General features: G+C 36.8%; 1 protein-coding gene and 1 pseudogene across 1 annotated transcript in view; both read right to left on the bottom strand.

Moving 5' to 3' along the window:
• Positions 1 to 25651, bottom strand: part of Adgrg7 (adhesion G protein-coupled receptor G7) — a 90477-nt gene that overhangs the window by 3888 nt on the left and 60938 nt on the right. The window contains exons 11-15 of the mRNA XM_004858008.3: positions 23824 to 23936; positions 23143 to 23489; positions 20074 to 20170; positions 7613 to 7768; positions 4784 to 4940 (exon numbers count right to left, since the gene is read on the bottom strand). Of these exons, the coding sequence (XP_004858065.2) occupies positions 4784 to 4940; positions 7613 to 7768; positions 20074 to 20170; positions 23143 to 23489; positions 23824 to 23936 (870 nt within the window). The remainder of the gene's footprint in view (positions 1 to 4783; positions 4941 to 7612; positions 7769 to 20073; positions 20171 to 23142; positions 23490 to 23823; positions 23937 to 25651) is intronic.
• On the bottom strand, positions 21566 to 22951 carry LOC101716193 (adiponectin receptor protein 1 pseudogene; annotated as a pseudogene).

The following is a 25651-nucleotide window of genomic DNA, read 5'->3' as shown; positions in this document are numbered from 1 at the left end:
AAAAGTGATAAGCAAGCTTAAAAATGAAGCTAGTATAAATAGGAAAAATCAAAAGCAAACTAGAACTTACTACATTAATTTATGGAAAATCAGATTTCAGAGTAAAATGGGAGCGAGAAAGACTTGTTATATTGTGAAGGATATAATACATGTAAATATATAAAATCTAAATTCTGGGAACATGATAACATATAATAAGTTGTATAAAGAGAACAACCAAACATTAGAGGAAAAATTAGTAGAGAAGAATAAAAGGGAGTTTTATATGCTTCTAAGTCTTTGATGAATACTTAAAGGTAAATAAGATTTTATGAAAAATAATTTGAGAACTAAAAATATTAATCACTTTTAAAAAGTGTATATGTAATGTATAGAATTATTGTTAGTAGTTAATACTAAGAAATATGGATATGTGAAATTTTCAAATACTTATGACAAGCATGTGAATTTTAGGAATTATCCCCTTTCCTTTAGGACTGGCAGCCTGGTGCAAAAGGAGTGAACTTTGCAAAAAGGAACTCCTTTCTTTTCCCCAGACAGGTGGTATAATGATTATGTTTGTTCATAAAGATGATCCTGATGTAGTGTGAGCACTTTCAGCACAGGGTATTTGTTATACATAAGTGTAATGAATTTTGTTAGACGAGAAATGATGAGAATCCATACCACAGAAGTAAAGTCCTCATAGTATTTTTCAATGGAATAAAAAGCAATGTTTGCTATTTGAGAAAGCACAGAGCAGGAGCACAGAGAGAAATTCTGATTTTCAAATGTTCTTCAGTGAAGCATCCTTGTTTTTAAAATTTCACATTTAAAGAATTAGCATTGAAATAATGCACAAATCAACACTTAATTCTCTGAGTCAAACTTACTTTTATTTTTATCTCCCATTTTAATTTATCACTGTTTTTATCATGAATATCAGAAGATGACCATAGAATGTTCTAAATGTTTAGTTTTGTATATTTCAAAAAGGAAAAGGATATGTAAAACTTTTTTAATAAAAAAACCAAAATATGAAGGTTATATTTTTTAAAGATTTGTGATTAAATGTCTGTGATAAGATTCAAGGAATAAAAGCATCTTCAGTTGTATGTAAAATTATGCCACAAAACAACTTTGTGAAATTCCACTACTATCTAATCAACCCTTTTGCAAATAAGAGCTGTAAACTCTGGATACATTATTTTGAAAATCTACCTGAAGATATTAGAGCATAACCAAAAAATAGTCTAAAAGTGGGAGGGGAATTTATGCTTGTAAGAAAGGACTGATAGTAAGGTTCCTGTGCTTTTAATGCCTTTTAGTTTAAAGGCACACCTTGTTCAGCTCCACTCAGGATATACAGTTTTAGCAGGTTAATAATTAGAGAACCAGGTTTAGGACAACCATAGCACTTGGAAAATACAGAGTAATATCTAAGAAGTGAGAAGACAGTGAGAGGGAGCTCCAATCTCTTTCTAAATCTGTCATTGATCCTTGAACTATACATCTATAGGCCAGGCCCTATGAAGCCCAGCAAAAGAAAAAGGAGCTAAACAAAAATTGTACTTGTCTACACATGTGTAAATACTGAATAGTTTCTCTGGTGTGAGAAACTGAAAGTGTAAATAAGGGTCAAAATATATAACTGATGATGTGAAATAGGAAGAAAAGGTCTAAAGGTGAAGGGGAAATGGGAGGGGTAGGGGAAAGGAAAGGAATGGAATTAACATGAGAAAGTTAAAAAATGGAAACAAAGTCTCTGTAAATAGGGAGGGGTGGAGGGGTTGAAGGGAGAGCAGAGGAATGGGGAAAAAATAAGAAACAAGATATATCTTGTAAAGGTACAAGTTTCCAATGATGACTGTCACTGTATTGTATACCTAAAATGTACCAATAAACTTAATGAAAAAACAATATACTTGTCTATCTAAGGAAAAGCAGAGTTTTCAGTTATAGTTCAATTAAGTTAGTTGCCTACCAAGCCTACTACTGATAGGAATATAACAGAATGCAGACTTGCTATAGTGTATTATTCATGTCCAGGGAACAATGAAACTTACTAGAAACATGAATAAACAGGAAAATAGGCCCCATCCTCAGGAAAAAAAGGCAATTAATAGAGAATGACTGAAAATACCCATATATTAGATTTAGCAGACAAGGATTTAAAAGTGCTATTATAATATGCTTAAGGATGTAAAGGCTAATGAACTTGTAAGAGTAAGTAATTCAGAAAAATCTCAGTGGAATCTAAAATTTTTGAACTAAAGAAGATCAAATTCTTTTTTTGTTGTTTTTACCTGGGAATCAAACTCAGGACTTTGTGCTTGCCAGGCAGGCATGGCACCACTGAGCTAAATGCCTGGCCCGGATAAAAGAAAGCTTAACAGGACACTGTAGATAACTGTAGAAAAAGTCAGTGACCTTGAAGATATATTACTATGATTATCCAATCTAGTGAACAACAAGAAAGAATGAAAATGAGCAAAGTTGGGGAAGGATTGGAACAATATAAAGTAATCTAACAAATGCAATTGAATTTCTAGAAGGAGAAGGAAACAATTGGACAGAAAAATTATTGAAAAAAATAATGGTGCAAAATTTCTCAACTTTGATGAAAAACAAAAATGAAGATTCTAGAAGTTCATTGACCAAAAGAAGAATAAATACAAAGAAACTAATACTTAAGAACATCGGAGTCAAAATATTGAACATCAAAGCTAAAAAGAAAATCCTAAAGGAACCAGAAGAAAAAACACTTTACATACAACAGAACAATAATATGGATAATAGGATATGTTATTAGAAATGAAGCCAGTGCGTGAAATTACTACTTCAAAATGCTAAAAGGAAAAAAAAATGTCTGTCAACTCAGAATTTTATATCCAATGAAAATAACCTTCAAGAATGAGAGCAAAATAACACATTTTTTTTTAGTTAAAAGAAAACAGAATTTGTTACCAGAAGCCAAACAGTGAAAGACTTTCAAAGGAATTTCTTCTTGCACTGAAAGGAAATAATACCAGATGGAAATTTAGAAAAGAATGAAGAACAGAAAAGAATGCTAGATTGAAAATTAACACCATCCTCTTACTTTCCTTACTATATATACATATATATATGTGTGTGTGTATATATATATATATGTATATATACACACACATATATATATACACATATATATATGTATATATATGTTTAAAGAAAAATAATACTGGTTTGTTATTATGTAAGTAGATGTAATACATTAGAAAGCAGATTTACATTGTTTTGACATTCTTAGATTTCACTGGAATGGAAATATATTAATTCTAATTCAACAATGAAAAGTTAAAGATGTGGAATATATCCCTAAATTTATCCCCCCCCATGGAAAGAAGATATTGTTAATTATTGAAATTGAAATACAAATTAAAATATGATTCTAATAGTATTAAATTTACTAAAATGTAGCAATAAAACGAATAGGGGAATAAAGAATAGCATGGCATCAGGGAAAAAATAGTCAAATGATAGACACAAATTAACATATCAATATATACATTAGACCAATCTAAAATGTCTCCCTAAAGTCTCACATTTGAACATGGGACATGGTTGGAAGGGACAGGTCACTGGGGGCATGATTTGGAAGGATGTATTCTCATCCCTGGCTTCTTTCTTCTCTCTCTGCTTCCTGTCCACTATATGATTTTCCTCTGCTATGTCTTTCTGCCATGCCATATCTGCCTTGGTGGTAACTGACCATGGACTAAACCTACTGAAACTGTGAGCCAAAATAAAGCTCTCCTTTAAATTGTGGGTATCAGGTAATGTGTCAGTTAAAGCTAGATTCAGGAGGTGTTATTTGTGTTATGATTTATATTTAGGTATCCCCTAAAAGCCTCATGCCCTCATAGGTGGGGCTTTTAGGAAGTTATTGGAACACAGAAGTATGATACTTATCAGCAGATTGGTCCACTGATGAGTTTATAGCTAAATGTGATGTTGGGAGGTGAACCCTGTTCAGAAGAGGGGGTCACCAGGGGCACGGCCTACAAGGGTATATCTTCCTCCCTCCTCCCTTGATCTCTCTCTCTCTCTCTCTCTCTCTCTCGCTCTCTCTTTCTGTTTCCCACTGCCAGCCATAAATTGTTTCTCCTCTGCTATGCTCCTCTGCCATGCTACCCTGCCTTGGAGCCAGCTGACTGTGGTCTGAAACCTTTAAACCTCAGGCCAAAGTAAACTTTTCCTTCTTCAAGTTATGTTTGTTGGGTATTGTGTCCCATCAACAAGAAAGTAGCTAAGACAGTTTGGGAACAAGGAGTCCATTGGCAGTTGGTTAGGCCATGTTATGCTCTGGCAGAAATTTTGTCTACATTGTGCCCATATCCTGAGAATTTGAAGGAGACTTGAGATTAAGGGCAGCAGACTAATTAATCTGATGGAGAAAATTTTAAGGCAGTCCAGTGTTCAAGCTGTGCAGTGGATACTGCTGGCTGCTTTTAGCAAGCTCTACAGTGAGGATCAGGAGCAAATAACAGAGCTGAATGATTCGAAAAGTTTGCAGTTTCTCCAGAAAGGAAGTACCTGAAAAGTTAAGGCAAAGAAAACCATTGTTGCTGAAATATATAAGCATTTAAAGGAAGCCAAGTATTATGTACAGGAACAAGAAAAAGATTACCTGAGGGCATTTCAGAAATCAGCAAGACCCTCACTCATGGCAGGCTCAATAATATACTTGCGTTTGAGAAGAGAGTTTTTGTGATACCTGCTCATTTAGAGCTGTCTCCTACTTTCAAACTAGTTCACACCATACCTGAGTAGTGTTGAAAAGGCAGAATATGTAGCTGAAGACATTTCTGATGTCATCGTTATTAATTAGCATAAAGTATGCCAGAATCCAGGTAATTCCAAAAATGATTGCAATCGATAATGTGCTAAAAATTTTCTTTAGGGTTGAAATCTTTTTCGTGCTAAGTGAGAGAAAACAGGAAAGAAAATATGATTTATTAGTTTTTTTATTAATGAATGTCATTGTTATCCCTATTTACCATGCACATTTAGCTACTTATATATACTGCTCATTTAACAAAACTATGCCTCAGATAGAAAACAATGATACTAGATCTTATGTCCCTCTGAAGACAATCTAATTTAGCAACCCTTATTTAAAAATACCTTAATACCTGTTTATAAGCTCAGGCAAGCACAGTTCCTTAAATATTATTGTAGGAAAGTTTTACTAGGAATCAAATTTTTTATTAGGATGTAATTTTTATTATGTGGATAGTACTACAAGATAAACCAGTGTGGAATTCCTATTTGGTGGTAAAACATTAAGAACATTAATGAAAACATTAAGAAATGGCACACACAGAGATTTGAAAGGGTTTGGTCATGAAAGTTTGCCTTTTCTTACTGCCCTTCAGAACCCTGAGATCACTGTTTTAAAAGATCTAGACTGGCCTAATAGAGAATGGGAGCTAATGTGAAGCAAAGAAGCTTTCTCAACTGAAGACCTGCCATCTGAGACCACTAAGTGCTACCAGATATGAAAGTCAGTCATATTAATTTGTTAGTATTTGAACCAGCCATGATGGAACAGCTGCCAATCCAACACTCAAACTCATGACAAATAATAAATATTTGTCATCTAAGATATTAAGTTTCAGGCTGATTTGTTATATAGCTTATATACTACATAGAAGAGAATTTTTAAACAATTAAATTATATATGCTTTTCCTTCTAACTAGGCTTAAGAACCATGCACTATCAGTCAATCCAAATACAGAATTATAAATTCTTTTGGTATCTGTGGCCAAAAATGATATTGTTTTGTATAAAGGAAATATATTCTGATTTGCAATTAGTCTAAGTAGGTTTCAGCAAAGTTTTTTTGCATTATTACTACTAGTAGTTACATACTAAACATATGTTTTATTGTTTTTCACTGACAATATTTTGCCTTAATGTTAACTATCATTCAAGGACTAAAAGTTATAATAAATAATGTGAAATAGGAAGAAAAGGGGCAAAGGGGAAGGGGAAGTGGGAGGGGTAGGTGAAAGGAAAGAAGGGAATGGAATTAACATGAGAAAATGAACAAATGGAAACAAACTCTTTGTAAATGGGGAGGGATGGAGGGGTTGAAGGAGGGCATGGGAATAGGGAAAAAATAAGAACCAGGAGAGAGTATGTAAAGGTGCAAATTTCCAATGATGAATGTCATTATATTGTATACCTAAAATGTACCAATAAAATTAATTTTAAAAAGTTAACTGTCATTCATATAGGAAGGACCTACATATGTAAGGCATATATTCAAGACTGTGTGTGTATATATATATATATATATATATATATATATATATATATATATAATTTTGGGGGGGGTATCAGGGATCGAACTCAGGACCTTGCACTTGTGAGGCAGGTGGCAGCACCATTGAGCTAAATCCCCAGCCCTCAAGATTATATTTTAAATAATGATGGTTTTCATTCATCTATTCATACCAAGTAGATCCATTTGTGAGTTTACGTAAGTTCACAAATGTTTTTATAGTAAGTATACTTGTAGAATTAAATATAAACTCATAAGGAAGAAAAGGACTAAAGGGGAAAGGGAAGTGGGAGGAGTAGTGGAAAGAAAAGAGGGAAAGAAAAAAATACGAGAAAAGGAAAAAATGGAAACAAAGTCTTTGTAAGTAGGGAGGGATGGAGGGGTTGAAGGGAGGGCAGGAGAATGGGGAAAAATAAGAACCAAGATATATCATGTAAAGGTACAAATTCCCAATGATGACTGTCACTGTATTGTATACCTAAAATGTACCAATAAACTTAATGAATAAAAAAAATAAACTTATAGCCTCACTAACACTGACCAATTAATGCTATGGAGATGAGAGCAGAATGAATATGTTTAAGTTTCTGTTCTTTGTCTCAAACCAAAAGTTCTTTTATATTAGAGATAACAATGAGAATTCTCATGGGCCACATATATTATATTATATTGCATTGCATTGCATTATGTCATATTATATTGTATTTATTATATTCTTGCTATATATAGCAAGTAGAAGAGCAGTTTGGGAACTGATAAATAAGAGAGAGAACACATGTCCCATCTGTAGAGAACCCAGGCTCAGTGTTACAGATGTACCAACGTTTTTCAAGAGAAAATCCAATTATAAGTGAAATCACCAAAAGTGTATATATTTGCAACCAATTTAAAAAAGTTTAAAGCTATTGTGTATCCCAAGTAATGTATGTAAAATATAGTCTACAGATTCAGGTTTGTAAAATGAAAATGCATGTACCCGAATATCTTCACAACTTTCTTGTTTCTTTAATTATTCAAATTTTATATTTTGAATATCTTAAGGGAGGTAATTTTTTAAAAAAATTTTATTTGGGCTCATTTAATACAAAAGCGCATTATGTAATTCAGTACACCAAAACTGTAGTACCGACATTAGAAGATAAGAAGGTCCACTTTCTGAGTCAAAGTTTAGAAGAAAATCTCTCTAAAATGCCACACATTCTTGGCTTTGTCTTAGAGCTTGAAAATCCTTCCAAGAAAAATGGATGTTTTTAGTGCTATATTAAAGTCTTGCCCATCAGCTTCCCATTCATTTGGAATCTTACCTTGTCAAATTCTGCTTATTCTTCCACAGCACTTTGACTGTGATTATAATAAATATAACAAAATTACTGATGAGGATAATGGTTATAGGCATGATGAATGACCATAAAAATGAACTTGTTATAAAACCATTGCTGTTTGATGTTGCCAGCCAGCAGCTGTGGAGAAAAGAGAAATTATTTCAGCAGACTGAGAAAGGTTTAAATACTGGTTCCCTTTGTTATTGACATTATCAGTAATCACTCAACTGAAATACTTGCTAAAAGCCTGAATCTCTTGGCATCTTACACATCTGAAACCATTTTCTCAGATTCGACCCAATAGAAAAGTGAAATGGGCTGCTTCTGCTATATTTCTCTGTGAGTTACTTTGGGCTAGTAGAAAGAAAATAGGCTTTAGAATCAGGCAGTCCTGAATTTAAAAATCACTCCATGTCACTTATGAGGTGTCTGACTTTACGCAAGTTATTGTTTTATTTTATTTTTGAGTCTGTATCTGGTCCAGATGATTCAAAATATGAAAGGTACAAATGGTTATAGAGGAACAAGATTTTATCCCGTGTCTGTCTCTGTCACCCAGTTTCTTGTATATCCTTCTAAATTTAGGCTATGCATGCATCAGCAAATGAATAATTTTTTTCTTTATTTTCAGTTAGTAACATTTGATTCATACTTCTACACCTCATTTGACATTTCTTGGAGATCATTCTGTAAAAATATAAAAAGCACTCTCATTATTTTTATAACTGCATATTATTCCATCATTTTGATATAGCATAAATTATTTGAACAGTTTCCTATAGGTGGAAAATTTTAAAATTTTAATGTTTAAAAGTGAGAAAATTATTTAACTTCATTGTACCTGTTACTCTTTTATTCTGGCTTAGTTTTGGTTGTGCAAGTTGTGGTGGTTTGTTGTGTATTTTGTTGTTGCTTTTCCCATCTGAAGTGAGAATAATGTCCCCCCACATGGCATTGTTGAAAAAATTCATTCATTTATTTAATAAATACTTATAACATATATGCAATGTGACAGATTCTATTAGTGCACTCCTATAATTCCAGTTACTGGGGAGGCTAAGGCAAGAGGATCCCAAGTCCAAAGTGAGCCTGGGCAATTTACTGAGATCCTGTCCTAACATAAAGCAAACAGCCTGTATTCCCATCAACAAGTGATTGGATAAACAAAATATGGTATCTATATATAGTGGAATACTACTCAAAGAATGACAAATTTGAGACATTTGTAGGAAAATGCGTGCACTTGGAAAATATGGTATTAAGAAATAAATGAGTGCCGGGGATTTAGTGCAGTGGTGCCGCCGTCTGCCTCACAAGCGCAAGATCCTGAGTTCAATCCCCAGTACCAAAAAAAAAAAAAAAAAGAAAGAAAGAAAGAAAGAAAGAAAGAAAGAAAAAAAGAAATGAGAAAAACAAGCTTAAATACACTATGATACCTCTCATCTGAGTGAGGCATAGTGCAAATAAAGAAAATGATACAGGATTGATAGAAAGGGACAAGAGGACTCATCTCTTGCAGTAGGGAAGTGGTCCAAGGCACTAGGATGAGGAGTGAGGAAAAGGGGAAGGAAAAATAAAAACAATAAAGATATGCCATGTACATGAACCTAATAACCTCAATTAATGTAAACACTATATGTCATAACATGGCCTAAGACAAATAACATCAACAAGTGTGAAAAAAGGGATAGGGGATAGGGGAACCAGTGGGGGAGGGAGGAGGGGCAGGGAAGGGGAAAAGAAAAAGAAGCTGTAATATGTACATTTAACCACTCCCAAGATGATTGCAAACTCCACGAATTCCAAACATGTACTAGTAAAATTTTTAAAACAGAAAGATGGGGGCCAGGGATTTAGTTCAGTGGTTCCACCGCCAGCCTCGCAAGCGCAGGGTCCTGAGTTCGATCCCCCATACCAAAAGAAAGATAAAATTTCTTTCCAGAAAGAAAAGGACTGGAACATGGCTCAGGAAGCACATCTATGTTCAATCCTCGGTTCTGCCAAAAAAAAAAAAACCCAAACCCCCACTATTCTACACAACATGGTATTAGCAACAACAACAAAAAATCCCAACCTTAATAGGTTTATAGTCTAGTGAATAGGTAAAATAACATATAAATAAAATATATGTCAGATAATGATGAGTGTTGTGGAAAAAAATGATTAATGAGGGTAGAAATTGCTTCATAAATGTGTATTGGGGTGTTGTTTCATTGGAAATTGAGTGATCAGGGAAAACCTCATGAAAAAATTAATGCTTGAGCAAAGGCTTGAAGTAGATAAGGGGAAAGAGTATTCCAGGAAGAGGTTACATCAAGCTCAAAGGCCCTAAGGTGAGAGTTTAAGAAAGAACTAGTGTGGCTGAAACAGAGTAAGTGGATGAGATTTTTGGAAAGATGCGAGTTGCTCATGCCCTGGGTGAGATATAGAGACATAGTATGATTTGTCTTAAGTTTTAAAAATATTACTCCAGGGGCAATGATGAGAAAAGAGCATGAGGAAAAACAAGAAATCATTTAGAAATTTCCACAATAATGATCTGGATCACTTAGACCACAAAAGAAGATGTTAAAAAATAGTCTGACTTCAGATATTTTTAAAAGTGAGAAAGATTCATTAATGGGCTGGATATGAGATGTAGGAGCAATAAGGATGATACCAAAATCTTTGGCCTGAGTACTTAAAAGGATGGAATTGCCATTAACTGAGATGGGGAAGATGACTGGATGAACAGGTGTAAGGGGGACGATAAGGAGATGTCTACTAGATATTCAAGTAGGGGAGTCAGGTATGTAGTTGGGTGTTAACAAAATAACCAAGAAGGATCCTGTCGCTCCTGGACAGAGGAAGGGGCTTCCTGGCCACCATCCCTCCCATTGCTCCCAGCACAGAGGAAAGGGCTTTTGGGCTGCCTTCTGTCCCATCGCTCCTGCCCCAGAGGAAGGGGCTTCTGGGCCACTATCCCTAATGCTGCTCCTGGCCCCTGTCTCACCTCTCTCAGCTAAGCAGAGGTGATCCACATGGGCGCCAACAGAACCCCCCCCCAGTCTAAATGAGAAAACACGTAAATAAGTCTCAAAACCAGACATCCAGATCACCTACAGCAACCCCAAACGGAAATGAGATGGAACACTCTGATACTCAACAACCTGGACCCACTGAACTGGCAACAAAAGGGGATCTGGAAAAAATGAAATCAGAAATAATTTCTCAGATAACAGGAGAGATTGTGCTCCTAGTGCAAGACATGATTAATAAATCTAGAGAGGAACTGAGGAACATGATGGAATCCCAACAAAGGAAACAAATGGAATCCATAAAACAGATGCAAATAGATTTCCAGTAGATTAAAAGCTCCGTTGAAAGTGTACACAGCAGAATGAGCCAATGTGAGGACAGAATTTCAGATACAGAAGATAAGATTGCAGTTAATGACCAAGAAAAGAAAAATTGCTTCAAAATTATAAGGGAACATGAAAAATCAATACAGCAGCTGTTAGACCATGCAAGGAAGAATAATATAAGACTGATTGGAATCAATGAAGAAACAGAGAGAGTGCAGATGACATAAAAAAAAATCTTCACAGAAGTAAGGGCAGAAAACTTCCCAAGCAGGGGAAAAGAACTTGACATACAGGTAAGTGAGGCATATAGGACTCCAAATAGCCTTGATCAAAAAAATCTACACATAGGCATATAATTATTAGGATTTCAGAAACTCAAAAGGAGAACAAACTTCCACAAGCAGTTAGAGAAAAGAAACAAATCACATACAAAGGAAAGCCCATCAGAATCACAGCAGACTTCTCAACACAAACCATCAAGGCAAGAAGAGCTTGGAGTGACATATTCCAAGCCCTAAAAGAAAACAGCCTCCAACCCAGATTGATGTACCCTGCAAAACTATTTTTCGAAATGGATGGAGAAATAAGATACTTTCATGACAAAGAGCACCTTAGGAACTTCGTGGATACCAAACCAGCACTCCAAAACATTTTACACAATATCCTAGGAACAGACATTGAGGATCACAACCACAGGAAGCAAAGTAGAATGAACCCATCTGGCATGACAAGAAATTAAATGTAAAGGGGGAGAACCCCCCAAAAAGAAAAAGTCGTGGCAATGACAAGTCAATGCATTTCAGTAATAACCATCAATGTTAATGGTCTCACTTCACCAATCAAAAGAAATAGACTGGCAGAATGGGTCAAGAAGCAAATCCAACAATAGGCTGCATACAAGAAACACACCTAATTCAAAATGAAACTCATAGACTGAAAGTTAAAGGGTGGAAAACAATACTCCATGTGATGGGAACCTGAAATAAAGCAGGAGTAGCTATCCTCTTTGCAAATCAAGTAGATTTCAAACCAACAGTGATTAAGAGAGACAAAGAAGGACACTACATCCTTGTAAAGGGAAGAATTCAAGAGGAAGACATGACAATCATAAATATCTATGCACCAAACACTAGTGCACCCAACTATATAAAACAAATACTAACGGACATGAAAAGTCATATATGCACTAATACAATTGTAGTGGGGGACCTCAACACCCCACTGTCACAAATAGATAGATCAACTAGACAAAAAGTAAGTAATGAAATACTAGAACTCAATCGAACTCTTGAACAAATGAACTTAACGGATGTTTACAGAGTGTTCCATCCCACAAAATCAGAATACACATTCTTCTCAGCTGCACATGGGTCATTCTTCAAAATAGACCACATACTCACACATAGAACATGTTTAAATAAGTGCAAAGGAACTGAAGTTATCCCGTGTAGATTATCAGACCATAGTCCGATGAAATTTGAGATCCATAGCAAAAGAAACTGGAAAAATTTCATAAACACGTGGAAATTGAACAACACACTTCTGAATAACCAATGGGTCACAGAGGAAATTAAAGAAGAAATCAGACAGTTCCTTCAATTAAATGACAATGACATTACAACATATTGTAATCTATGGGACACAATGAAAGCAGTCTTACGAGGGGAAATTCATCACGGTGAATATGCATATTAGGAAAACAGAACAAGCCCAATTAAACAACCTGATGCTAAACCTCAAGCTTCTAGAAAAAGAAGAGCAAGACAACCCCAAAGCTCATACAAGGGAGAAAATTATAAAGATCAGGGAGTAATCAATGCAATGGACATTAAGAGAACCATACAAAAAATCAATGCAGCCAAGAGTTGGTTCTTTGAAAGAATCAACAAAATTGACAAACCCTTAGCCAACCTTATCAGAAAGAGGAAAGAAAAGGCCCAAATCCATGCAATTAGGAATGAAAAGGGTGAAATCACAACAGACCCAGCAGAAATCCAGAGGATCATCAATACCTACTTCCAGAACCTATACACCAATAAAATGGACAACACAGAAGAAATGGACAGAGTCCTAGATACATATGAATTACCAAAGTTGAACCAAAAAGACCTAAAAATTCTGAACAACCCAATATCAACCAATGAAATTGGAAACGTAATTAAAAACATATCAACTAAGAAAAGCCCAGGCCCTGATGGCTTCACTGGTGAATCCTACAAGACATTTAGAGAGGAACTACTGCTACTACTGTTTAACTCTTTAATGAAACTGAAAGGGAAGCAATACTCCCAAATTCATTCCTGGAAGCAAGCATCACCTTGATCCCCAAAACAGAGAAAGACCCAACCAAAAAGGAGAACTATAGGCCAATCTCACTAATGGACATAGGTTCAAAAATCCTTAATAAGATAATGGCAAAGAGAATGGAGAAGATCATCAAGAAGATCATACACCCTGATCAAGTGGGATTCATCCCAGGGATGCAGGGATGGTTCAACATACACAAATCAATCAATGTAATACACTATATCAATAGAGGCAAGGAAAAAAACCATATGATTATCTCCATAGATGCAGAAAAAGCATTTCACAAAATCCAACATGCATTTATGATAAAAACCCTACAAAAAATTGGAATAGACAGTCTCTACCTCAAACTGATAAAACGCCATCTATTGAAAACCAACAGCCAATATCATACTAAATGGTCAAAAACTGAAATCCTTCACACTAAAATCAGGAACAAGACAAGGATGTCCACTATCACCACTCTTGTTCAATGTAGTTTTGGAAACATTAGTCCTGGCAATTAGACAAGAGAAAGAAATAAAAGGAATAAAGATAGGAAATGAAGAGGTCAAATTGTTATTATTTGCAGATGACATGATACTCTATATAGAAGACCCCAAGAACTCCACCAAAAGTCCTCTAGACTTAATAACCAAATTCAGTCAAGTAGCTGGTTGCAATGTCAACACACAAAAATGGATAGCTTTCCTCTACACGAATGACAGACTCACTGAGAGAGAAATAGGGCAAATAATTCCTTTCACAATAGCATCCAAAAAACTGAAATACCTAGGAATCAACCTAACAAAAGAAATCAAAGACCTCTTCTTTGAAAACTATAGCACTCTGAAAAGAGAGATTGAAGATGATATCAGAAAATGGACAGACATCACTTGCTCCTGGGTAGGAAGGATTAATATAGTGAAAATGGCCATACTTCCAAAACTGCTATATAGATTTAATGCAATTCCAACTGAGATCCCAGCAGCATACTTCATGGACCTTGGGAAAATAATACAAAAATTAATTTGGAGCAAGAAGAGACCCAGAATTGCAAAAGCAATTCTAGGTAACAGAGACATGGCTGGGGGTATCACAATTCCCAACCTGCAACTGTACTACAAAGTTACTGTGATAAAAACAGCATGGTACTGGCAAAGAAACAGACCTGAGGACCAGTGGAACAGATTAGAAGATGCAGAAACAACTCCAGACACACTCAGCCATCTCATCTTTGATAAAGGAGCCAAACACCCTCACTGGAGGAAAGATAGCCTCTTTAATAAATGGTGCTAGAAAAATTGGGCTTCAACTTGCCAAAGATTAAAACTAGACCTGTATCTCTCACCATGCACTAAACTAAAATCAAAATGGATTAAAGATCTAAATATTAAAGTAGAAACTCTGAACCAGTTGGAACAGAGGTTAGGAAGAACCCTTGAAGACATTGGTGTAGGAAAAGATTTTATGAACAAAACCTCAGTTGCCCATGAACTAGCACAAACAATCAACAAATGGGATCTCTTCTTATTAAAAAGCTTTTGCACAGCAAGAGAAACCACCAGCAGTGTAAAGAGACAACCCACAATGTGGAAAAAAAAATCTTCACCTGCTTTCTTCAGACAAAGGTCTACTACCTCGAATCTCTAAAGAACTTCAAACCATCAGACCTCCCAAATTTAAACACCCAATCCGAAAATGGGCAGCTGAAATGAACAGACATTTCTCAGACAAAGAAGTAGAAAAGGCAAATAAATATATGAAAAAATATTCAACATCACTGGTCATTCGAGAGATGCAAATGAAAACAACACTGAGATTCCACCTCACTCCAGAAAGAATAGCTGCTATCATGAAATCAACCAATAACAAATGCTGGCAGGGCTGTGGGGAAAGAGGAACCCTGATCCACTGCTGGTGGGAGTGTAGACTGGCACAAGCACTGTGGAAACCAGTATGGAGATACCTCAAAGAACTAGGACTGGAAGTCCCATTTGACCCAGCTATTCCACTGCTGGGGATCTTCCCCAAAGAATTCAAAGAATTATACCACAGTGATATATGTGTGCCCATGTTCATAGCAGCACAGTTTGTAATAGCTAAAACTTGGAAACAGCCCAAATGCCCATCAACTGGAGACTGGATAAAGAAAATGTTTTTTTTTAATAAAATGAAGTACTACTCAGCCATAAAAAAATGAGAAATTAGAGACATTTATAGCTAAGCAGATGCACATTGAGGCAATACTCTTAAGTGAAATAAATAGGACACACTTGTATAAATACTGAATAGTTTCTCTGGTGTGAGAAACTGAAAGTGTAAATAAGGACTAAATGTATAATAGGTAATGTGAAATAGGAAGAAAAGAGGCAAAGGGGAAGGAAGTGGGAGGGCTAGGGGAAAGGATAAAAGGGTATGGGATTAATATGAGAAAATGGAAAATAGCAACAAAATCTTTGTAAATACGGAGGAATGGAGGGGTTGAAGGGAGGGCTGGGCAAGGGTGAAAAATAAGAACCAAGAGAGACTATGTAAAGGTGCAAATTTCCAATGATGAATGTCATTATAGTGTATACCTAAAATGTACCAATGATTAGAATGAATAATCGATAATACAAATTAGGAAGAAAAGGTCCAAAGAAGTAGGGGTAGTGGGAGAGGCAGGGGAAAGGAAAGAAAGGAAAGGAAAAAGGATGAGAAATGGAGAAAATGGAAATAAAGTCTTTGTAAATAGGGAAGGGTGGAGGGCGTGAAGGGAGGGCTAGGAATGGGGAAAAAATAAGAACCAAGATGCATTATGTAAAGGTACAATTCCCAATGAGAAATGTAATTGTGTTGTATACTTAAAATGTACCAATAAAAGAATTTAACAACAACAACAAAAAAAAAACCAAGAAGAAGGGTAGCACACATTTGATACTCAGTTGCTATGTATTTTCTTTCCCCTAGGGGGAAACACCATTGTTATGTATGCTGAAAAATTTCTAAATTATTTTGCATTTAAATGCTTTCATTTAAATGTATTAGAGTGAAATAGGAACAAAAATTCCACAGGGGAAGGGAAAGTGGAAGGGGTAGGGGAAAGGAAAGAAGGGAAAGGAACAAATATGAGAAAAGCAAAACATGGAAACAAAGTCTTTGTAAATGGGGAGGGATGAAGGGGTTGAAGGAGGGCAGGGGAATGGGGAAAAAATAAGAACCAAGATATATTATGTTAAGATAATCATTCCCAATAATGAATGTCTGCACATTGTATACCTAAAATGTACCGATAAAATTAATGAATGAAAAATAAATAAATTACTGTATTAGAAATTGCATATCTAATCTGAATGACCTAGGAGGAAACTGAGATGATCTTCAAGTCTCTGTAATGAATTAAAAAATGAAGAGGTATGCTTGCCTGTAACAGATATAATAGATCCAACCCGAAATAAAGTGATGAAAATAAGCAAAGTTTATCTTTAGGACTTCTATCTAACCTCTTTTTCCTTTCATTTGTGACTGGAAGACAGTCCTCTAGCCAGTCCCACCTCACAACCCCATACAGAGAAAAAATGAGGGCCCTTGGGTAAGAATTTAATCAAATCCTTCTGAAAACTACTTTCAAATCTCTAGAAGTCTCTTTGGTGACTAAGCAAGTGGATGGCAAATTTTTTCAAAGAAAACGATGAACCTATTTCCTATCAGGAAGCCTTGAGAAACAAAGTTTAAAAAGAATGAAAGATTAAAAAAAAAAGGACAATCCAATTATACAGGATAAAGGTAGATTTGCTAAAGATTAAACAATTAGACAAATATGAGTCTGGAACTATGTAGATTTTGAAGATATAAGTTATGAGAATTAATATTTGTAGGAGAGAGAGAGAGAGCCAGAAAGAACATCAATTTGGGTACTGACCTCCATCAGGAGGTGTCCACTAGGAGTGGATCCTCACTCCCTCTATCCTTTGCCTAGGCTTCACCTTTCAACTTCACATTTAGCTATAAATCCTTCAGTGAACTAATCCACTAATGAGTATCATGGCCCATGACCCAATTACCTCCCCAAATCTCCACCTATGAGTGCATGAGACTTTGGGGGGACATCTAGATGTAAACCATAACAGCTGTCATAGAACAAATGCAGCATGACTATCTTTCTCGAAGTAGTGCAAAGTGTCTCTGAGTTGAGTCAGTGAGAGTGTGGCCTGGAAAGCTTTAACTCTGTCCCTCCTCTCTTAATCACTCTCTCTGCTTTCTGCTGCCATACCAGAAGCCTTTTCTCTACTGCCATACCCTTCTGCTGTGGCCCCTGCCTTGGGGCCAATGGTGTATGGACAAAAGCCTCTCACAAACTGAGAGCCAAAATAAACCTTTCCTCCATTAAGTTGTGGGTGTTGGGCATTGTGTTTTAGCAATGAGGAAAGTAGCTAAGACAACATACCATTTCTTTATTTTGAATTGAATACCTCAAGCTTTGAGAAATAGAATGTTGAGAAAGGCTATGGATCCTACAGTGAGATTAACTGTTGCAGTTACGGAATGAGGTTTCTAGTGATCAGACTGGAAATTCATAGAATGGATGTTGATCTGAAAAACATCCAAGGACCTGAGGTCTAGAGAGCATCATAAGTGAACCTCAGATTCAGTGTTTAACACTTTGACAATTTTGCCATGGTCCAAGGGAAAAAACAATTTTAATGTATATAAAATATGCATGAGAAATTTATCTCCAGTATGTCATAATTTCCCATAATTAACATCTACCTTTTCCCTTCAGTAAAGTTTGAAAGAGCTTCTGTGGTAGTGACACAGAGAGATTTGGGGTTCAGAACATTAAGGAAGCTTAATTTAACCTATCCTGTACTCGCCCCTACACAGTGCCATGCAGAGATAGTAGTAGGTCAGAGAAGGGGTCTGGGCTTTCAAGGAGGACCAGCAGAGCTGTCAACAGGGGAGCAGAGCACAGGATCTTGAGGAGCAACTACTGGGAGGGTAATTCAGGTAAAATGAAACCAATTCCTCCTCAATACATCCTGAGGAAATGTGACCCTTGATGGTGTGTGTGTAGGGTGGAAGTTTGGTGCCAGAGCCCTGATACAAAGTGACAATGGACCGGGGATTTAGCTCAGTGGTTCCCCCGCCTGCCTTGCAACCACAGTCCTGAGTTCAATCCCCAGTACCAAAAAAGTAAATAAATAAATAAATAAATAAATAAATAAATAAATAAAGTGACAACCAAGTTCCACACCCTTTCCTGCCTTCCCAGCTTCTTTTACTATTAGTCACCTATTATCTTCTCCAGGAACTAACACTGTATCCATTAAAGGCTCTGCTCTTCATTTTGTATAGCTCAGTGTGAAGAAATTTGTCAGTTGGGTTCTTTCTCATGAAGGTTGTTTTTATAGAACTAGGTTTAGCCCTATGACTAGGCTAAGATAGGAAATTAATTAATAATGCAGTTCAAAGTGAATTACCTCCCCCATGAGATATTTGCATCTTATCTCTAATTGTGGAAATAGCAATTTAAAACTTTAAAAGATATTTAACTATAAATAAACACACACACACACAAAAGAGAATTTGGGAGTGTAAAATCTGGCCAGATAGTCAGCTCCCTGGTTTATATTTGGCATAGTCAGCTAAGTCCCCTTGGCACCACAGCTCTATCTGCATGTGCTTGTATATTTCCCACAGTATGTTTTTTCATTTGAGTTGATTTGAGACTAAAGTGGAATCTGGGGATAAGAATAGGTGGATTTTTTTAAAAATGAAGGATAAATCAAAGAGTAGTTGCTGTTTGGTAGAAGAAATACACATGAAGACTTTGAGCCTCAGATCAGCTCAGCTTTTTTCTCTCTTTCCCCACCTAAATGCAAACAGCAGCACAACTCACAATAGTTGAATCATAGAAATGGCCCATATGCCTATCAGCAGATGAATGAATAAAGAAAATGTTGTATATATACATAATGGAGTACTACTTGGCCATACAGAAACCATACTTGAGACCATACTACTAAATGAAATAAATCAGACACAAGTTAAATATTGCATGGTTTCTCCAATGTGAAAGACTCAAAATATAAAAATTTGAAAACCAAAATAAAAGGGACATAATAGGAAACAGGAAGGTAGAGTCTGTGGAAATAAGAAGAGGATCTGAGGAAAAAGAAAGAGGGGAGTGGGGGGGGAACAAGATCAAGATGTGATATCTATGCATACCAATTCCCCAAGATGGATGTAAGTATTATATATTAAACATATACTAATAAAACATTTTTTAAAAATGTGAACACCATATGGTCAGGTACTTCCATCACTAAAAATTATTTATGCTGGTGTCATAGGAAGAATTTGTTATGTGTGATAAATCACCATGAAATATTCATTATAAACATATATTTGTAGAATCAATTCATCCAAATGAGACATGGATATTCTTCAAATTATTAAATGCTTTCATGCTGCTCGACCCCTCATAGTAACTCCAGAGCTGGGGTACTATGTTATTTCTTTTTTTCTAGATGAAGGAACTAAGATATAGGATTGCTACAAATCATAACTGTGTCATATGGTTTTCAGACTTAATGAGAGAAGGTAAATTTAAGAAAATTCAGATTTATAAAGCTAGAAGATGATTGCTTGCTTTTCAGAAGGCTTTATCATGGGCAGTTTCCATATAACCACTTTGAGTATATGTGTTTTTTGAGAATTTGAAATGCCCACCACCAAGTATGACAATTCAGAAATGTTAATTGGAGTCAAAATCACTGAATAGCTGTACTGTTCTGTCAAAGAAAAGGCATTTTTTAAAAATAAACTCACATTTCTTCTTGTCGATAGTCTAATTCCCACTGTGAATCATTCCCATTCTGAGAATAAACAATTCCCACTGTGACACCCACTATTATAGCTGGGACTCCTATGTGATAAAGAGAAGTACAGAATTAATAATTTATCCAGGACTGAGATTAATTATAAAAGGCTGCAAATGAATTATACATCTGACCCTTTTCAGGATGTATTGTTCTTTCCATTGTGACAACAGACTAACAGGTCTACTGATGTAGGTCAACAGAAAACATAATATTTTCCTGTTTTCTTTTCCTTTTTTAGTATTGGATCTACATACCAGCCCTATATTATTTCTGATTTCTTTGTAATTCTTGCCACAGTTTTCATAAATGTCTTATTTCTTCTTTCACTTGAAGTTTAAATTTTGATTTCATTTTGTTGGAAACCAATAAAAGTATCAGATAATTCTTTAAGAATCATTATGATTTTCTTTTTGAAAACCTTTAAAGTTGGTAGGAATTTAATTATTTATGGTCCAAGTCTTAAGTAAGTAAATAAGGAGATGTTTTAAAAGTTAGCATCTTTGTTTGTTTGTTTTGAGACAGGGCCTTGCTATGTAGTTCAGGCTGGTCTTGAACTCACTCTATATCCCAGGCAGGCCTTGAACTTGTGGCAATCCTCCTGCCTCAGCTTCCTTTGTGCAGGGATTATAGGCATGCATCACCACAGCCAGCATTAAAAATTAACATCTTTAACTTAGCTTATGATGTATCTAACATACCTTTTCTTATCTGCCTCCTTCACTGGAGTTTAAGCTACTAAACAAAAAGTATTCTTAGAGATTTCTCTGTTTCCTACTTCCCTACCTCAAGATCTTGAATTGTTAGGCTTTATTCTATACTTTCTTTTATTATTATCAATCTTTGCATCAAGATACATAGCAATGATAGCAAGTTTCTTTTTAAAGCTTAGTATTAAATATTAAATATCTTTCCCCATTTTAATTTTACATTACTCTGCCAAGGGAAAACAAAATTAAAACTCAAGTTATCTGAAGCCTGGACACACTTCCATGATTAGCCAGGCTATGTAAAAGTTGGTGGCTTTATTCTTCCTGCTGTGTAAAGCATATCTAGGCCCTAGAAAGATGGAGCCAAGTTATAATTGTTTTTGAAAACTGTGCTACAAAAATAGATGGGCTGTTATAAGCCTGGTTACAAAGTAAGGATGGGGGCAAGGGAGGGACATTTTTCTTTCAGATAAAAAAATTTCTGAAGTGTCCCAGTCCATAATTTTTCCCAAAATGGCTGGAGGAGGGGGTAAAATCTCAACATGAGCTCAAAGTATAGTCTCTGGAGGGACCAGTAAGTAGTTGCTTTGGCGAGGAGGATGATTGTGGGGCAGAGCGATGACTACGTTGGCTCTCTGCACCCTCCCCAACTGGGCAATGGAAATGGAAAGTCTACTGCCCAGTGGCTGTCAAAGTGAGCTGATGCTTGATTGGTACTGAATTCTCTAAGAGGTTTCTAGAAACAGACAGCTCAGAGTCTTCCTTTCACTTCTTCTTTAAAGAAGTTGTCTTTAAAAGCACTTGGGAAGTTGCTCCTCCACCATATGAGTGAAAAGGCTCAGAGCAGGGAGTCATCAGTACATCAGCCCTTTAAGCCATAATGGAATTCCTGCAGGCTGGAGACCTCAAAGAAGTGGACAAAGACTGCTGCCACCACCAGAACATGGAAAATCTGATGAGACTGGAATCATATGTCAAATTTTCTGGGAAAGAAGCACTCAGGAATACAAGCAGCATAAAGGCCAGTGCCGGTGATGTACATCACAGCCATGAGGAAGAACCAGCCCATCTGGCTCACTGTGGTGGCCTTGACAAAGCCCTCAGCAATAGTAAAGTGCATAGTGGGCACAACTCCACTCAAGCCAAGTCCCAGGAACACTTCTGCTCTTGTCTGCCAGTGCATAGGAGTGGCAAACTGGTCCCACTGCTACACTGCTACAATGATGGCAGAAATGCCCAGTACACAGACTATAGAGAGGTAGATGAGCTGAGGCTATGGGGAGCAGTAGAAGGAAAATAGAGCCAGGGGACAAAGCTCCCCATGATCAGTAGAGCAGTCCCTGAATAGTCCAGTTTGGAAAAAGTCCAAGAGACTTTCTCTGGATGACAATAGATGGTGTAAAAGAGCCAGGAGAAGCTGAGGCAGAGCACTGCACCCAAAAAGGGCATCCCAAAAACCATCTTCTCCTGTAGAGGGGCCATGAAGTACATATTTGGTTGGAGCATGGTCAGGATTCCCAAAAAGAGAAAGAGCACAAAACCAAGTAGATGGGTCCAGATGTTGCCAGTTTCTGTATGGATTCGGAAGATGCTCTTGAAGCAAGCCCAGAAGGAAGGCATGGGTGGTCAGTGGCCATGTAACAAGTAGTCATTGTCCTTCAGCCAGTTAGGGAGCATGTCATATGGGATGACCCTCCAACGGCCCTCCCAGCCCTTATACAGGAACTCCTCCATCTTCTCCATGGCATGGTGGGCCTGCAGGGGGAGTGGCAGCACCCACACCTCCTCCTCTTCCTGGGGCAATGAGCATGTTTGCTCATCTTCAACTTTGATTGGGTTGGTGATTACCCGCTTGCCTTTCTCTTCTAGCAGAAGTCCCAGTTCAGCCAGTTCCACTGTGTCAGTTTCCCTGTTGCTGGCAGGAGTTCCAGTGCCCTGTGCTGCCACGGATCCTTTGTGGGAAGACATCTGGCTGGTACCTCAATACCTTGCAGCTTCAGCTTGGGGATAGGTTGGGGTCTGTCAGCCCCAAGGGGCAGAGATCTCCCTGTGATGGCAGACAGGCCAGGTGGGCAGGCAGTCCTGGGGGCCGTGGTTTCCCTCTCTACATCCCACAGCACTGGCTGCGGCCTGCGGCCCATCAGTCGAGCAGCCTCCCCATGCTGGAAGGGGCTTGTGACCGTCTGCCATTACTCTGTGGCCTGTCACCTCCATGGGCCCTCCACGCCCTCCCTGTTAGGCTTTCAAGAGGTGTTTAAGTGATTGCATCAAAATTAATATCCCAAGTGAGTGAAGATGCAAACACTTACCCCATCCAACTAATGTGATAAAAAGAATGAAATGTTGAGGAAAAGGCTTCATGGTCCTGATAAGAAGGAAATAGAGCTGTATAGCACTGAGTCCATTCCAAGTAAATGTCACTAACAGAAAGTAATGCAGAAAGGCAGCAATTGTAGTGCATGAGGAATTTGGGATGTCAATAGTGTCTCTTGTGGGCACATCATTATTATCAAAGTCAATATTATTGATATCATGACCATTTGTCTTCAAGTTCTTATTGGAGTTTTCAATTCCAAACATAAAGAGAAGGTTGAAAATCAACATTGATGTGCACAGATTGACCAACACCCAGGTTACTGAGGTTTTTCTGGCTTTCCTAAAAATAAATAAGTAAATATTTTTACAATGCAAATTGTTAGGTATGCTTCTATGCAAAGTAACTGTGGCATTTATGAGTTGTAGGACAACATTCACCTTACTTGAAAAACTTGTAATTAAGTGAGACATAATTTTACTTCAAGGCACTTACCATAATTTTAAATTATATATTTATCTGAGTGTATCCCTTAGCTTCTTGAGGCGGTAAAATACGCATTTGAACTCAGTTCCCTTCTATTTCAGGGATATGATATTCTGATGAGACTATGCCCAGAATAAATTAAATCAAGGTAGCAACTTCTCTTATAACAACTAATTCCCTCTCTTCTTACCTGGTGACAATCTGAAATATGATCGTAAGAGTGAGTCCAGCAATAGACAAGGCACATCCGACATTCGATAATACATCTAATGATTCAGGATATTGATAATTCTTTCTGAATGTCTGAAAAATAAGTTGACTCGTATTTTTAAATAACCATTCTTCAAGTGTCAATGAAAATCAACATCACAAAGAATTATATTGGTCCAAATATCTGTAGTTGCCAGGTATGTCTTCCTCTTACACAGCCTTTGATGTATTTAGAAATGAAATAAATTAACCGATTATCTCTAAAGTACATTTATGTGAAGAAGAAACTGGAGAACAATTATCTAACCAATTTAGTTAGAAAAAAATATTTTCAAGTCCAGAGGAAGGGGCTTCTGGGCCGCCATTCTGCCGCTCCCTGCGCAGAGGAGATAAGCCGTGCAGGTGGCATACAGCATGCCCCCACCCCCATCAAAATGAGAAGACATGCAAGCAAGTCTAAAAACTAGACTTCCAGATCACCTACAGCAATCTCAAAGGGAAAAGAGATGGAACACTCTGATAACCAACCACCTGGACTCCGTGAACTGCCAACAAAAGAGGAGCTGGAAAAAATGAAATCAGAAATAATTTTTCAGATAACAGCAGAGATTGTGCCCATAGTGCAAGACATGATTAATAAATCTAGAGAGGACACAGATAAAAACAATAGAGGAGGTAAGGAACATGATGGAATCGAACAAAGGAAACAAATGGAATACATGAGACAGATGCAAAAAGATTTGCAGGAGATTAAAAACTCCATTGAAAGTCTACACAGCAGAATGAGCCAATGTGAGGACAGAATTTCAGATACAGACAATAAGACTGCAATTAGTGACTGGGAAAAGAAAAATTGCTTCAAAATTGTAAGGGACCATGAGAAATCAATCCACCAGCTGCTAGATGATGCAAAGAAGAATAACATAAGACTGATTGGAGTCAACAAAGAAACAGGAGAGAGTGCAGATGACATGAAAAAACTGTTCACAGAAGTAATGGCAGAAAATTCCCAAGCAGGGGAAAAGAACTTGACATACAGATAAGTGAGGCATATAGGACTCCAACTAGCCTTGATCAAAAAAAACCTCTATGCATAGGTATGTAATAGTTAAGATTCCAGAACCCCAACAGAAGAATAAAGTTCTCCAAGCAGTCAGAGAAAAGAAACAAAACACATACAAAGGAAAGTCCATCAGAATCACATCAGACTTCTCAATGCAAACACTCAAGGCAAGAAGAGCTTCAAGTGATGTATTGCAAGCCCTAAAGGAACACAGCCTCCAACCCAGATTGATGGACCCTGCAAAACTATCTTTCAGAACTGATGGACAAATAAGGTACTTTCATGACAAAGAACACCTTAGGAACTTCGTGGATACAAAATCAGCACTCCAAAAAATTTTAGATATGTCCTAGGAACAGACAATGAGGATCATAACCCCAGGAAGCCCAGAAGAATGAATCCAATGGGCATGACAAGAAATTAAATGTAAAGGGGAGAATCCAACAAAAAGAAAAAGTCATGACAATGATAAGTCAATATATATCATCAATTATAACCATCAATGTTAAAACCATCAATGTTATAACCATCAATGTAATGGTCTCAATTCACCAATCAAAAGAAATAGACTGGCAGAATGGGTCAAGAAGCAAGATCCAACAATATGCTCATACAAGTAACACACTTACTTCAAAAAGAAACTCATAGACTGAAAGTTAAAAGGTAGAAAACAATACTCTATGCAATAGGAACCCCCCAAAAAGCAGGAGTAGCTATCCTCTTTGCAAATCAAGTGGATTTCAAA

This window comes from Heterocephalus glaber, unplaced genomic scaffold (assembly GCF_053883595.1).
Source record: "Heterocephalus glaber isolate CG9 unplaced genomic scaffold, H.glaber_assembly_v1.0 deba00000122, whole genome shotgun sequence".
Taxonomy (NCBI): domain Eukaryota; kingdom Metazoa; phylum Chordata; class Mammalia; order Rodentia; family Bathyergidae; genus Heterocephalus; species Heterocephalus glaber.
This window is presented reverse-complemented; position numbering and strand designations above follow the sequence as displayed.